The following is a 15,685-nucleotide window of genomic DNA, read 5'->3' on the forward strand; positions in this document are numbered from 1 at the left end:
TGAGCATTGTGTAATTATTGACATCAACAATGGCGAGCTACTAGTTTATTTTTTGATTGAAAATTTTACTAATTTTTAGGGCTGTCAAATGATTCAAATTTTTAATCGAGTTAATTACAGCTTAAAAATTAATTAATCGTAATTAATCGCAATTAATCGCAATTCAAACCATCTCTAAAATATGCCATATTTTTCTGTAAATTATTGTTGGAATAGAAAGATAAGACACACGACGGATATATACATACAACATACTGTAATTAAGTACTGTATTTTTTTATTGTAACAATAAATCCACAAATGGCATTAACATTCTTTCTGTTAAAGTGATCCACGGATAGAAAGACTTGTAGTTCTTAAACGATAAATGTTATAGTTACAAGTTATAGTAATTTTATATTAAAACCCCTCTTCATGTTTTCGTTTTAATAAAATTTGTAAAATGTTCAATCAAAAGTAGAGTTAATATAATAAGATAAGAATAAAAATAACAATAATAAAAATAGAGTGACCAAAGTCTAAGTTTTACGTGTATTTTGCATAGCTATTTTGATATGGAATGCCAGTTCATTTTTGCATTGTTGTTTAACTGTGTGTCAGAATAGACTGAAGTGCTTTTCTTTTTGAGAACATTATTTTTTGGGGGAGAGATAGAAATATTATTTTTGTTGTGCTTTCACTAAACGATACTGACAGTGGGGAGAACAAGTATTTGGTACACTGCCAATGGGAAAACCCGTTGGCAGTGTATCAAATACTTGTTCTCCCCACTGTATCTGTACATATCTTACCCAAAAACAAACAAGAGACACATAATTGCCACTAAAAGAAAGAAAAAAATACCGAAATATGTGTGGAGTACAAATTGCAATTTGCATTGCACTGTGAATACAGCATAAACGTCTCACAACTACTAATTCTCCCACGTTTAGAAGACATAACATGAGTATGGAACGGCGCTGCCCCCAAGCGGCCGGTGGCAGTCTCTTCACTCTTAATGTCCATAAACGGCCTCATTTTAATCTGTCTGAGGCAATATGCGAGATGGTCATTCACCCAAGCGCCAGCAGAGGGCGGCTAAACTCCATAACAACAAGTGAGCGTTTCAGTGAACTGTCATTTAAATCTGTCTGAGCGGGACATCTGCGTTAATTGCGTCAAATATTTTAACGTGATTAATTTAAAAAATTAATTAACGCCCGTTAACGCGATACTTTTGACAGCCCTACAAATTTTATTAAAATGAAAAAATTAAGAGGGGTTTTAATATAAAATTTCTATAACTTGTACTAAGATTGATCTTTTAAGAACTACAAGTTCTTAAAGACTTTCTATCCATGGATCGCTTTAACAGAATGTTAATGTTAATGCCATCTTGTTGATTTATTGTTATAATAAAGAAATACAGTACTTATGTACAGTATGTTGCATGTATATATTCGTCTTGTGTCTTATCTTTCCATTCCAACAATAATTTACAGAAAATATGGCATATTTTATAGATGGTTTGAATTGCGATTAATTACGATGAATTAATTTTTAAGCTGTGATTAACTCGATTGAAAATTTTAATCGTTTGACAGCCCTAATTAAAACCCCTCTTAATGTTGTTGTTTCAATAAAATTTGAAAATTATTTTAACTAGTAGGTCGCCATTGTTGTCGTCGCAGGGCGGTGACGTCACATGGCCACGCTGCCGGAATTCCTCGTGTCACTCTATTAAAAAAAAAAAAAAAAAAAAAAAAAAAACGTGTCACTCTTTAGTTATGTAAGGTAGTGATTTAAATACTAAATAATAAAGTTGTCAATGGCAAGTTTTAAATTAATTAGGGATCAAGCCAATGAGTGCGTTTTGTTGGGTCTAAGGCAGAGCGAAAGAAGAGTGAATATAGGCGTTCAGATTCGTAGCTCGGACCGAACTGTTTATTGGTATAAGCTTCGGCAACTCCTTCACAACAAACATAAGTATCATATAGTGAAAATATAACAAATATAATATTCATATCTCTCAAAAAGTAATGTTCACAAAAAGGAAAGTTCAAAGAAAATTCAATTCAAAGAGAACTGGCATTCACAAATTAAAATAGATATGCAAAATACACATAAAATAGACTTTGGTCAAACTCTATTTTAGCATTTTACCAACTTGTTTAGCTCAACAAATACACTGGATTTAGTCACAATATACAAACTATGATGCTGGGAGCCATTATCAGGAGTCTTGTTTGTTGTGTAGACAACACTCATATGAACATAAATCACAATGGACCCGCACTAAACAGGAAACTACGGCGCCAGTCGAGGGAAAAAACGCACTCATTGGCTTGATCTCTTATTAATTTAAAACTTGCCATTGACACCTTGTGGTGTATTTAAATCAATACCTTACATAGGTAAAGAGTGACATTGTGAAGTATGGCAGCGTGGCCATGTGACGTCACCACCCTGCGACGTCAACAACAATGGCGAGCTTGTACTAACATTTATCTTTTAAGAACTACATGTCTTTCTATCCGTGGTACCCTTTAAAGATGAAGGTGACGTCCCCTGATGTGAAGACGCTGTACGGCAAGTTTAAGGAGCAAATTATCTTAATAATCTCTTAATAAAAGAAGAAAGACATTAAGAAATTAAGAAAAAAAATCTTAATTTTTGTCTTTTAAATAAGATGAGGACAGTTGAGTGGACGCAATGGAACTTATGCAGCGGACGGTCATTGTTGGTTAATTGCCACTGGATAATATGCCGTTGAATTTGGATTTTTGTCTCTCAAACATGAGGGGGACAACTGATTGCACAATCCAGTACTATATACAATAAAATCATCAAACACAGAGGCAGATGTCATCTGCAGCATTGCCCTTTTTGTTTATTACAGATTGGGTATATTTGGATTTTTATTTCTTAAATATCAGGACACAGATAGATATGGGATGTCAAAATAAGTTGTGGCTCCGAGTACTTTCTTTTCACTGGGATCTCAAATGGTTTCAGATAAAAAGGTTGCTGACTCTTGGCCAACTCAAATTCCTGGGTGAAGTAGAAAATCACAAATCTTGAAAGCGGTCTATCTGAATAATAATTTTGCGCAGAGTTCAAATACATTCATCTTTTTTATCGCCAACTAGCAGCAGAAATTCAGAGGCAAACTGAAGCTGACATTCATGTGATGCATGAAAGAACCTTGAATGCATCTTCACTGTTTCAATAGGGCAAACAGCTTCAATTATCCAGTAAAAGATTGATTTGAAACTGTATAGAGTCAGACCTCAAACCCAATATTGACTTTTTTTTCTTGTCCTGTGTAAAAAGCCGCAGTGCAGAATTATAGTGTAATTTCAATGGATGTTAACGTAGATAAATAGCATAAAAGAAAATAAAGGCATGCTAACAACTTGAATCTCCCATAATTCGACCAAGCTTTCATGATAAAAGATGATGCTTTGGATGTGTAGTAAAAGCCTTTGTCAAAAAAAGCTTTTGTGCTCTTTCTTCATCCATGGTTCACCAGGTAGTTCTATAACAAAAACAGAAAATTGAGGAAAAAAGTCAAAAACAAAACGATGCTGCGTAATTAAGAGTGGACAACATCAATAGAACAAAAACATCAAACTTATACACACTGCATACAAATCCTTGAAACAGGAAAACAAAAGTAAGTGGTCACCTTTATACTGTGTATTACAGACTCTAAACTGCATCACATTGTAGCTGGGCACTTATTCACAAGAACTGTTCTTAATACAGTGGTACCTCTACCAGGACCTGGCATAAGCGGAGTTTGAGTTTTCAGTGAAGGCAAAACATTAAACAAAGAAATTCTGAATATCCATCTTGAATCCTCTGGTGTAGTTTTGGCTATGCAAAGCAAGGATTTCTCTAAGGTGCTAGTCAGATGATCTGTTCGAAAAATAATTTTTACTCATTTTGAAATACTTTGTAGGATTCTTGCTCATTTCATTCATTTTTGTTATTTGGTTTATTGCTTTACAATTTTTATCGACAGCATTTTACCAGCCAGGTCTTTTTTTAAATTCATATACTACAGTGAGATGTTATGACCCTGTGGGTCAGTTGTTCTTTATTCCACTGTTGGGTGTGTGTGTGTGCGTGTCCTTGCTTTTCGGAGTTAATGGGGACCAGAACCCACTGTGGTAAGCGAAAAACCGTGAAGTACCGCCCCCACCCAACAACAGCAAAAAAAAAAAATTCAAATGTACAAGTAATAATTATTGTATTTTTTGGACTAAGTCGCAGTATTTTTCAGTTTGGCTGGGGGTGCGACTTATACTCAGGAGCGACTTATGTGTGAAATTATTAAGACATTATGATATTATTTCACGTTATTTTGGTGCAACACTGATTTTTTGGTAAACTTCTTAGCATGTTCTTTATGCTATAGTTACCTGAATAACACTTAATAGCTATGGCCACGTTCGCGTTTTGCCTTTAGCAATGTGTGTTCAAATGTATTATTGACTTTTTTATATTGAAATGCATGCTTTTAGTTTGTGCCGCTTTCCCGCCCAAGTGGGGGGCGCACTCGCACTTGTTTACGCGAAGAAGAGCGCTTACACGCTAGAAGAAGACTGTCAGCTACGCATCGTCTGAGCGAGTGGGCGAGAGAGAGAGAGAGAGAGAGAGAGAGAGAGAAACATGGCTGCGAACCTACGTTCATTGTTTATGCTAGTAAAATATCTCGACAGAGGCAACACGTGTCTTTTCGTTTTCTGTTGTTGTGTTTTCCACCCGTGATCGGACACTTAGAGCCACTTGTATAGTTGTTTGAACGATGTGCTAATGCTAGAGAACGCATGCTAACCGTTTGTGTCACTGCATTATTTACATTAATGCGAACCGGTTTGGTATCGAGTACGAAATTGATTTGTATTATTTCTATTGTTAGTTTCACTCTTTAAATGATGGTGTCATAACGACGGCCAAAATAATTCATTCATCAAATTCAGTCATTTGGGAGTTAAGCTCGCTGTATTGCCAGGACCGAGCCGGGCCCGAGCCGTAGCGTCCTGGTGAGGACAGTATATCCGCATTTCGTTGTTCATGCATCATGTAACATTATCGTACTGTACACTTATTCAGCATGTTGTTCTCTATTGTATTCATTCATTTTTATATTAAATTGCCTTTCAAGATGACATACTGTATCTGTTCTATGTGTTGGATTTTATGAAGTAAATTTTCCACAAAAATGCGACTTACACTCCGGTGTTTTTCCTCTTTGTTGGGATTTTTATGGCTGGTGTGACTTATAGTCCGAAAAATACGGTATGATAAGTTTTAAAAATGTTACTGTCCCACCGAATTATTTTTCAAACAAGAACAAAGTACAAAAATGCTTGTCTTTATTACATGCTTCATTGAGTGAGTCCACTTAAATCCGCTCAAGCTGCTCACTTACACACAATGAGTTACCACAGCAACTGTTTAACAAGTTAAACGATGATTGACACATGTGGCCCTTAGAAGTTTCGGCTTCCAAGCGTGTCTGGCAAGATCAGGCAAGATCAAACCTTCTGTCAATCATTAATTTTAATAAGCAACTCCAGTGCACTGCCTGACCAAAGGCAGCAGGAGCGAGAGTGAGAGACTGTGTGTTCGCATCGGGACAGCTCTATAAAATACTGCATTTATTTATTTTTTTAATTGGAAAAAAAAAAACTCAACGGACTGAGGGCGCGAAGTTTGAAACGCGAAGTAGGGATTACTGTATTGGAAAGTCAATTACATGCAATGACATTTTTCGGGAACTGCCTGGCCTGCCCCCTCTCAATCTCCGCGTATGGTACCTGGTTTGTAAGTCGAAATGGGTGTATGTCGAGTGGGATTCTCCTATAAGAATACATTAATTCAGTTAATCTGTTCCATAACCCAAAAACCTACGCGAAATCCTCCATAAATGCTTCAGTTATAAGTATAAATAGCAATTACACATAGCAAAACAAAGAAATTATTCATACGAATTGGAATAAACACAAATTGTAATAATAATAAAGAAACAAATCGGGTTCTAATGTGGCGGTTGTTTTTTTCATGCTGTTCCTGAATGCACCCTGTGACTGACAAGAGTGAGAAAGGTGCGAAAGAGAGGGAAGTTTTTACTTCCTGATATTCCGTTCTGGCATCAGCTACGCCGGATAGTAGCCATTAGAGGCGTGCGAAATTTCCGATTCTTAGATTATTCGCCATTTGGCCGTGGAAGATTCGAGAAAGATTCACAAACATCCAGATTCCGATTATTGAATTATACCAGGTAAAGCGGAAATAAAACACAGTCAGCGCGGTCTTCGGGATGCAATGAGGAACGGACCGAGAGTAAATATCATGTTCAACTCATGCCGCTAGATCAAAAAACAAAAAAAAACAAACCAATAATACCTGACTTTGGCCGTCAGCCGCAACAAACAGCGCCCAGTTGCTAGTTGCTACAAAAATACGGCTATGGTATATATCACATATAACTAGAACTAGATGTGAAATGACAGACGACGGCCGCGTTAGAACATGTACCAAGAACTAGATGCGAAATGACAGACTTTCCCGCGCTAGTAAAAAGGCACCATCTTAAAGCAGCAGACTTCTATAGAAAGCTCTGTTGTAGCGAACCTAATTACTTTTTATCTAAAATACCCCTAAATTGGCAAAATCTTGACTTGAATCCATCTTTAAATGATGAAAGTTTTAAAACATTCACGTGTCGAAAGTAGATAGAAGGGAAATTATGGAATAATGGGAGCAATTTTAACAACTTTAACGGTTGATTCACAACATTAAATTAATTGAATGCAGTTTAAAGCTGCTGATACAGAATGGGGACTTGAATATTTCATTTACTGTTTTTAACTGTTAACTTGATACTAAAATAGTAGTTTGGTTTACCCTGAGAGAAAAGCAGGGAGTGGGGGGGTGCCTCAATAATCGATTTATAATCTAATCGGAGTCTCTGAATAGTAATCGTAATCGAATCGTTACCTCTAGTAGTCATTAAGGGTGTCAACAATAATCGATGCGGCGATGCATCCCGATGCGGGGCAGGGACGATTCGATTTGATGCGGGCAACACGCTGAATCGATTCAGCGCATTTTAAAATATATAAGTACGTTCAAAAATCTTCCCTGCGCAATTCCGGTGATGCAATGGATTTGGTTTCCCCATTTGTATTGTTATTCTCATGTTTACCTGTAGTGAAAGCTACTTTACATTCAAAGCAAGCCCGTAGAGGTTAGATCGGGCCTAAAAAATCCCAGCCCAACCCGACACAGCCCATTGGTATTGAAGCCCTACCGGCCAGATCAATTAAATATAGATTTGCATGCCCGAGCCGAGTGATGCGGAAAAAAAAAACGCAGCAGCAGCAGCAATTTATTTTCATTTCTTCAAGTTTTCTTACTGTTTAAATAGTCTACATATTTTTATAAGAGTTATAAAAGCCTTTACACAACGAAATAACGCTGGGAAAGTTTAATATAAAAAAAAAACACGGTTTTGCAGACACACAGAGGAGAAGATTCGAAAGGATCACATTTGCCTTTGTGTGCATAAATAAAAGTGTCTTTCCTAACAAATTCTCAGTTGGCAGACAAAAAAACGCAAGTTTACTCAATATTTAAATAGTCTACATATTTTTATGAAATTTATAGAAGCATTTACACAACGAAATAACGCTGGGAAAGTTTGATTTAAAAAAAAAACGGTTTTACAGACACACAGAGGAGAAGATTCAAAAGGATCACATTTGCCTTTGTGTGCGTAAATAAAAGTGTCTTTCCTAACAGATTCTCAGTTGGCAGACAAAAAAACGCAAGTTTACTCAATATTTAAATAGTCTACATATTTTTATGAAATTTATAGAAGCATTTACACAACGAAATAACGCTGGGAAAGTTTGATTAAAAAAAAAAACAGAAAACATGGTTTTACAGACACACAGAGGAGAAGATTCAAAAGGATCACATTTGCCTTTGTGTGCGTAAATAAAAGTGGCTTTCGTAACGAATTCTCAGTTGGCAGGAAAAAAACGCAAGTTTACTCAATATTTAAATAGTCTACATATTTTTATGAAATTTATAGAAGCATTTACACAACGAAATAACGCTGGGAAAGTTTGATTTAAAAAAAAAAAAAAAAACGGTTTTACAGACACACAGAGGAGAAGATTCAAAAGGATCACATTTGCCTTTGTGTGTGTAAATAAAAGTGTCTTTCGTAACGAATTATCAGTTGGCAGGAAAAAAACGCAAGTTTACTCAATATTTAAATAGTCTACATATATTTATGAGAATTATAAAAGCATTCACACAACGAAATAACAGGAGGAGAAGAAGAAAAAGAGGGCTGCGCCACAGCCCTCTGCGCATTTTTTATTATTTTTTAAAAAATACTTTATTAGTCCGGCGCGGCGGCCCGACCCGACCCACCGAAACGTGAATGCTTAACATTTCGGGTCGGGTCGGGTTCGGGCACAAGATCTAACCTCTATGCAGGGGGGACGAGGAACCCAAATCCGCTTCCTTACCGGAGTAACGTCACAGACAAGCGCAGTTGTAATCGAGAGAGCAGAGAGATAGGACATAACATAACAATGGCTGAAACGGAGAAAGAGGGAGCGAGAAATATTATAGATATAATAATATTTTACTTTTGTTCTACATTGCAATTTAGTTGATGTTTTGTTTGCAACTGAACTGATCCCTGGATTGATATTGCGATAAAGATGCTGCTGCACTACAATATTTTCTTTGTCGTTTTCTTTAATATTTACTTGAATATTTTTATTGATGGGTCGTTGTGACTAAAATACAGTGACTGTTATTACTGATTTTGCACAGGAGTTCAGATGTTGCACTGTGTGAAAGGCTGCTACTGTGTGTAAAAAAAAAAAAAAAAAAAAGAGAAAGCCCTGGTTTCATTATAAGCACTAATTAAATGCTGTGATCTGATTTTTTTTTTTTTTAAAGATATATATGAAAGTATACTATTTTCATTTGACTTCGACCAGGAGTGACACAAGAGCCAATAAAAAGTTGTTTAATGTCTGTCCGCTTGTGTTGGCTCATGATTCACAAAAAATATGCTTTGCTTTAGAATTTTAATGCATCCCAGGCTTTAATGCATCGCAATGCATTGCCGAATCGAATCGAATCGAATCGTGGCCTTCCGAATCGTAATGGAATCGAATCGTGAGGGCGGTGTCGATGCACACCTCCAGTAGTCACGTTGTGTTGCACAGATTCTGAAATAAATGATTAAAAACCTGACGAAGCTGGCGACTTCCTTGCCGATGTTACAATAACAAATTGGAAATAAGTGTTTTTATTGTCACCTTTGCTTACAGAGACTGACGAACGAAAGTAGGTGGAGAGCATGGGTGGAGTTACACTGACGTGCACACCGCGCTCATATTTTTCCATCATTTCCAATCGTTTTCAATGGTAAGCTTTTTCACCACGTGCATGTTGGAATCCGCCTCCCTGCCAAGCCGCACGGAAATGGCGACAGCCGAACGGAAATGGTGCTCCGCTGCTTACCGCTTCCGCGCACCAACCGGGAAGGCGGAAATTCCGCACGTTCACTCCCTGTGTTGACCCTTTGTACTGACTCCATGTTCCAAAAGTTTGAAGAAGACTCACCGAAAGCAGGTTGACAATTTATTCGTCGACAATGGTCAAAAAACAAGGCAAAAACAGACGACGGAGGGACAATTCTGAATCCAAAACAAGGCTACATAGAAAATGTTTCCGAGCAGCAAAATCTGTGTTATCTCAGTGTCCAGTGTTTTTTTGATTGCAAGAGTTTGGTGCGTCAATCTTGCTCGTGACGCACAAGTTGGGCTTCTATGATAAGATGGCGTTGTGTATCTATTCTGCTTTTTATTAAACTATGGTGTGCTATTTATTTTATATTAGGTGTGTTTAGAGTAGTTCAGTCCTACAGTAAATATGAGAAATGATACTATTCCCTGATTAATTATATTACGTGTGTTCGAGTAATGCAAACAGTTAGACTGTGCTTACGAGAAACGGTACCATTTCTCCATTTCCCCCTCAGGAGCCCCAGTGATTCACTTTACTGTGTTCAAGGGCATGGAGTAAAGTCTGCCTAAACTATAGTTAGATGAATGGGTTAGACTAATGCAAACAATTATATGGAGTGTGCAAGAACGGTACCTATTCTCTTCATGCACTAACCTTCTTGGGACTGATGTTGATTTCTTTCACGAGAAAATCTGCCGTGCTGCCGACTTGCGGTGAACGCTGTTGTAAATCATCGTATATCGAGCATGTCATAATATGTCGAGACAAATGACGAGTCAAATATACGTCTTGATGTCGAATGGATCGTATGTTGAGGTACCACTGTACTGTGCTAAAGCTCAATCACCGTATTTTTTGGACTACAAGTCGCACCTGAGTATAAGTCGCACAAGCCATAAAATGCCCAAAGAAGAGACAAAAAAAAACATCGCACCGGAGTATAAGTCGCATTTTTGGGGGAAATTTACTTGATAAAATCCAACACATAGAACAGATATGTCATCTTGAAAGGCAATTTAATATAAAAATACAATAAAGAACAGCATGCTGAATAAATGTACAGTGTACAGTGCATGAACAACGAAATGCGAATATACTGTCCTCACCAGGACGCTGCGGCTCGGTCCTGGCTATACAGCGAACTCCCAAAAGACAATGCTGGACGTCCGTATAATTTGCTGAATCAATTTGGTCCTCGATAGCAAACAGGTTCGCATCAACGTAAATAAATGATAATTAGGTACTATTACAGCAATAACGTAACAGGTTAGCATGCGTTCGCTAGCATTAGCACATCGTTCAAACAACCACACAACTGGCTCTAAGTGTCCGATCACAGGTGGAAAACACACAACAACAACAACAGAAAAGATGATAGACGCAGGCGTTGCCTCTGTAGAGATATTTTAAAAGCATAAACAATGAACGTAGGTTCGCAGCCATCTTTCTCTCTCGCTAACTCGCCCACTCACTCACTCAGCGCTACGCAGCTGTCCGTCGTCTTCTGGCGCGTGAGTGCTCTTCTTCACGTAAACAAGTGCGAGTGCGCCCCCACGTGGGCCAGAAAGCGCCACAAACTAAATGCATCCATTTCAATATAAAAAAGTCAATAATACAATTCAACATAAGTTGCCAAAGGCAGAACGCGAACGTGGCCATAGCTATTAAGAGCTATTCAGATGACTATAGCATAAGAACATGCCAAGAAGATTACAAAACCATCAGTGTCACTCCAAAACACCAAAATAACATGTGAAATTATTAGAGATGCCGATCGATCCGGTCCGATCATGTCATTTTCAAAGTATCGGAATCGGCAAAAAAATATCGGCCATGCCTTTTTTAAATATATATATATATATATATATATATATATATATATATATATAAATATATATATATTTTTTTTTAACTAAATCGTTTTCTAATTGTATTTAAAGTTACAGACATAATATGTTTCACTTTTCCAGAGTCTTTAGTTTAGGTTTAAGGTAGGGTTATCAAATTTATCCTAATAACAGCAGTAATTAATTTTTTAAAAAATGTATCACATTAAAATATTTAACGCAATCAATGCATGCGTCGCACGACCCACTCACGCATTGTCGCGCTCAATCTGTAATGGCGCCGTTTTACCTATATAGAGAGATAAAAGGCAGTGTAATATGAGTAGAGTGAATTTTGGCAGCCTTTGGAGCCTTTTTTTAATTGGCTAAAGCCTTACTACCCCTCTCCCTACGATTAGAGATATGATGGGAAGCAATGTGGGGAAGCAAGGTAGCAATTGATATTTATCTTAACACCTTATGCTATTTGCCAACGCAGAGAATATATATCAATTGGTAGCACTACGCACAGTCATGGTTCCACTTCCCATCATGCATTTGGGCATGAATATCATTTACTGAAAGCTCAACAAATACACTAGATGGCAATATTTAGTCACAATATACTAAGTCACAAGTATTTCTATCCATGGATTCCTCTCACAGAAAGAATGTTAATAATGTAAATGCCATCTTGAGGATTTATTGTCATAATAAACAAATACAGTACTTACAGTGGGGAGAACAAGTATTTGATACACTGCCAATGGGTTTTCCCATTGTCAGAGTATCAAATACTTGTTCTCCCCACTGTATGTTGAATGTATATATTCGTCCCGAGTTTTATTCATTTTTTTCTTAATGCATGGCCAAAATGTATATGATCGGGAAAAATTATCGGGAATGATTGGAATTGAATCAAGAGCAAAAAAAAAGCAATCGGATCGGGAAATATCGGGATAGGCAGATACTCAAGCTAAAACGATCGGGATCGGATCAGGAGCAAAAAAACATGATCGGAACAACCCTAGAAATTATATCATAATGTGTTAATAATTTCACACATAAGTCGCTCCTGAGTATAAGTCACACCCCCAGCCAAAATATATTAAAAAAAAAAAAAAAATTTAAACGCGACTTATAGTCCGAAAAATACGGTAAATTTCTACAAATGGAAGATGCACACGTTTAGCAACTTTATTCTAGTACTTTTAGTATTTATTAATACCTTAACTTTTTCCTAAAAGCATCTTGCTGATAATTATTAAGCAATTTCATGTTTCCTGACAAAAGGAGTGTCAATGTTATTGTATTTTGCAGCCCGAACCTGCATGTTCAACTCAATCAAAATGTGCATTTTTTTTGTTTTGTTTTTTTTTTGTTTCTTTTTTTAATACAAATCAATTCAACAGAAGAACATGTGATAATTTCACTTTGCAAAACACGAGAAAATCAATCAGAGGGAGAAATATGAGAGCGCTTTAGACAAACTATTGGAAAGCACCACAGAACCAATTTTAAAGTTTCAGATGAAAGTCCTCAAAACAGCTATTAAAGGGAAGAATAATGCAATGGTATTTGTTTATTTATTGACCACAGAATACAGAAGAAAGAAAAATTGATCTCTCTGGGAATACAGCTTCAAACCGGGGTACGATCACAAAAGAGGCATTAAAAAAAAAAAGATGAGAGGCAGATGGAATGACAGACAAAAGGCCTTGAAAAACGATGGACCACTTTGATAATGTGGTGGCTTGGATGCAACAAAAAACAGCGAGAAACCCCGCTGCTGCCCTCTCTTATCCCACCGGGGGGTGAGGAGGCTTGAGTTCCACAATAGAGCTTCCTGTGCAAGGTGGAAGCTGCAAAACGCAGACCATACGTGGGATGAGGCTTTCAATTGAACTCAATGCAAGTACATGTTAAATTATTATCAGGGCTCCTCATCGGAGCGGAGTGTTGAAGGTGGTCAAGGCTTGCTGCTGGGAAAGTCAGGGTTCACTCGATTAGGTTTACAAAAATGCCTCTCGATGAAGGCAACTCAATGTATTCACACCTCTTCTTTTCTTGGTTGGAAACTGCGTGATGTTTGAAGGCCAGAAGCTGGACAAAAGAGGCGGTAGATTTGACTATTCGATAACACGCGGCAGAGCAACAAAAGGTTGTAAAGAAAAGAGAAAGAAAAGTGAAGTGATAATAGTGGATAGGGACAGAAAGATGGTTGGCTGATAAAGAGAATGAGAAATGAAAAAGAACGGAGGCTCTGCACATATCACAACTGAGGCTTAGAATGATGAAGATAAGAGGGTCATTCCAGACTTGGAGGACACTTTAGGTCCCACCCATCAAATTTTGAATAATCTTCATTTGAAATGAAATTAAAGAATGAATAAACATACTGTTTCTGAGTAAATGTACCTGTCTTGAAAAAAATCTCTAAACAAAAAAGAAAAAAAATTAAACAATGTGTGAAAATATTTTTTAAAAAATTATGTTTTTTCTTCCTTTCAGCCTCTCCTCAAAGTTTAATGAATTGGACGTTAATCGTTGTCAGTGGCAGGCAATAAATTGAGACAAACTGATAGAGTTCAAGTACATCATTCCTATGTATTACTCAATAATTTTTCTGAAGTCTAAAATGCTCCTAACGCTGGCCTTCAACCACTTGGGTGCACCTTTCTTTTTTCTTCCCGAGTATAAAAGCCTGTAGCAGCAAGCAACACATAACCAAGCTTATTTCCATGACAACCACAAACTGCGACATAGCGAGCATGAGAAGTGACATAGAGCTGAGCTAATTTAACTAAACGGTGTTGAGCGGGTCTTCCGAGGGAACGGCGCCTTTCGTTGTGCCACTTTCATGGCATAGTCAGAGGGTTTCTGTCAAATAGTAAAGATATGTTTGAACTAGGGCTGTCAAAATTATCGCATTAACGGGCGGTTATTACATTCTTAAAATGAATCACGTTAAAATTAGGGCTGTCAAAATTATCGCGTTAACGGGCGGTAATTAATTTTCAAAATCACGTTAGAATATTTGACGCAATTAACGCACATGCCCTGCTCAAACATTAAAATGACAGCACAGTGAAATGTGTACCTGTTGTGTTTTTCGGAGTTTTGTCGCCCTCTGCTGGCGCTTGGGTGCGACTGATCTTATAGGCTTCAGCACCCATGAGCATTGTGTAAGTAATTATTGGCATCAACAATGGCGGGCTACTAGTTTTTTTTGACTGAAAATTTTACAAATTTTATTAAGACGAAAACATTAAGAGGGGTTTTAATATCAAATTTGTATAACTTGTACTAACGTTTATCTTTTAAGAACTACAAGTCTTTCTATCCATGGATTGCTTTAACAGAATGTTAATAATGGTAATGCCATCTTGTTGATTTATTGTTATAATAAACAAATACAGTACTTATGTACAATATGTTGAATGTATATATCCATCTTGTGTCTCATCTTTTCATTCCAACAATAATTTACAGAAAAATATGGCATATTTTATAGATGGTTTGAACTGCGATTAATTGCAATTAATTAATTTTTAAGCTGTAATTAACTCGATTAAAATTTTTAATCGTTTGACACCCCTAGTTGAATTATTTAACGCATTTAACGCATGCGCGGAACGACCCACTCACGCACTGCCGCGAACAGACTGTATTGGCGCTGTTTAATACATATTGAGAGCTAATAGGCAGAGACAAGCGAGTTGAGTGGACACAGGTATTCATTGGAGCCACGCTATTATTTGGTATAAACTTTGGCATCTCTTTTAAAAGAATTATAACTATTATGGCTAGTGATGTGGGGAAGAGCTTTTTCTTAACACCCTGTATTGAACATAACGCAGAGAATATATACCATTTGCAGCCACCACTGACAGTCTTGGTTGCATGGTCAACTTCCCATCATGCATTTGGGGAGTTAAGAAAAATTAAGTCACTGCAGTATCATTTAGTGAAAGCACAACAAAAATAATATTCCTATCTCTCCACAAAAAAGTAAAAATAAAATAAAATAAATAATGGTCACAAAAAGAAAAGCGCTCAATGCAAAGAGAACTGGCATTCCCAATCAAAACAGCTATGCAAAATAATACTCAGTTTGGTGAAACTCTATTCAAACATTTTGTTTACCTCAACGAATACACTAGATGGCAATATTTAGTCACAATATATAAACTATCTAAATTACTACTACGAACTTGATAAAAGATAAATGTGAGTACAAGTCTTTCTATCCGTGGATCCCTTTCACAGAAAGAATTTTTATAATGTTAATGCCATCTTGTGGATTT

The 15,685-nt window shown here is 36.9% G+C and overlaps 1 protein-coding gene across 4 annotated transcripts in view; it reads right to left on the reverse strand.

Annotated features, from left to right (window-relative positions):
* Positions 1-2,447: 2,447 nt before the first annotated feature.
* Positions 2,448-15,685, reverse strand: part of chchd6a (coiled-coil-helix-coiled-coil-helix domain containing 6a) — a 98,959-nt gene continuing 85,721 nt past the window's right edge. The window contains exon 8 of one of the 4 annotated variants that reach the window (XM_057824531.1): positions 2,448-3,517. In XM_057824531.1, the coding sequence (XP_057680514.1) occupies positions 3,494-3,517 (24 nt within the window). In that variant the 3' untranslated portion in view covers positions 2,448-3,493. Of the gene's footprint in view, positions 3,518-12,791; positions 13,482-15,685 lie in introns of those variants that run through there. The other 3 variants (XM_057824539.1, XM_057824547.1, XM_057824525.1) reach the window with 3 other exon arrangements.

The sequence above is a fragment of the Corythoichthys intestinalis genome, chromosome 2 (assembly GCF_030265065.1).
Source record: "Corythoichthys intestinalis isolate RoL2023-P3 chromosome 2, ASM3026506v1, whole genome shotgun sequence".
Lineage (NCBI taxonomy): Eukaryota > Metazoa > Chordata > Actinopteri > Syngnathiformes > Syngnathidae > Corythoichthys > Corythoichthys intestinalis.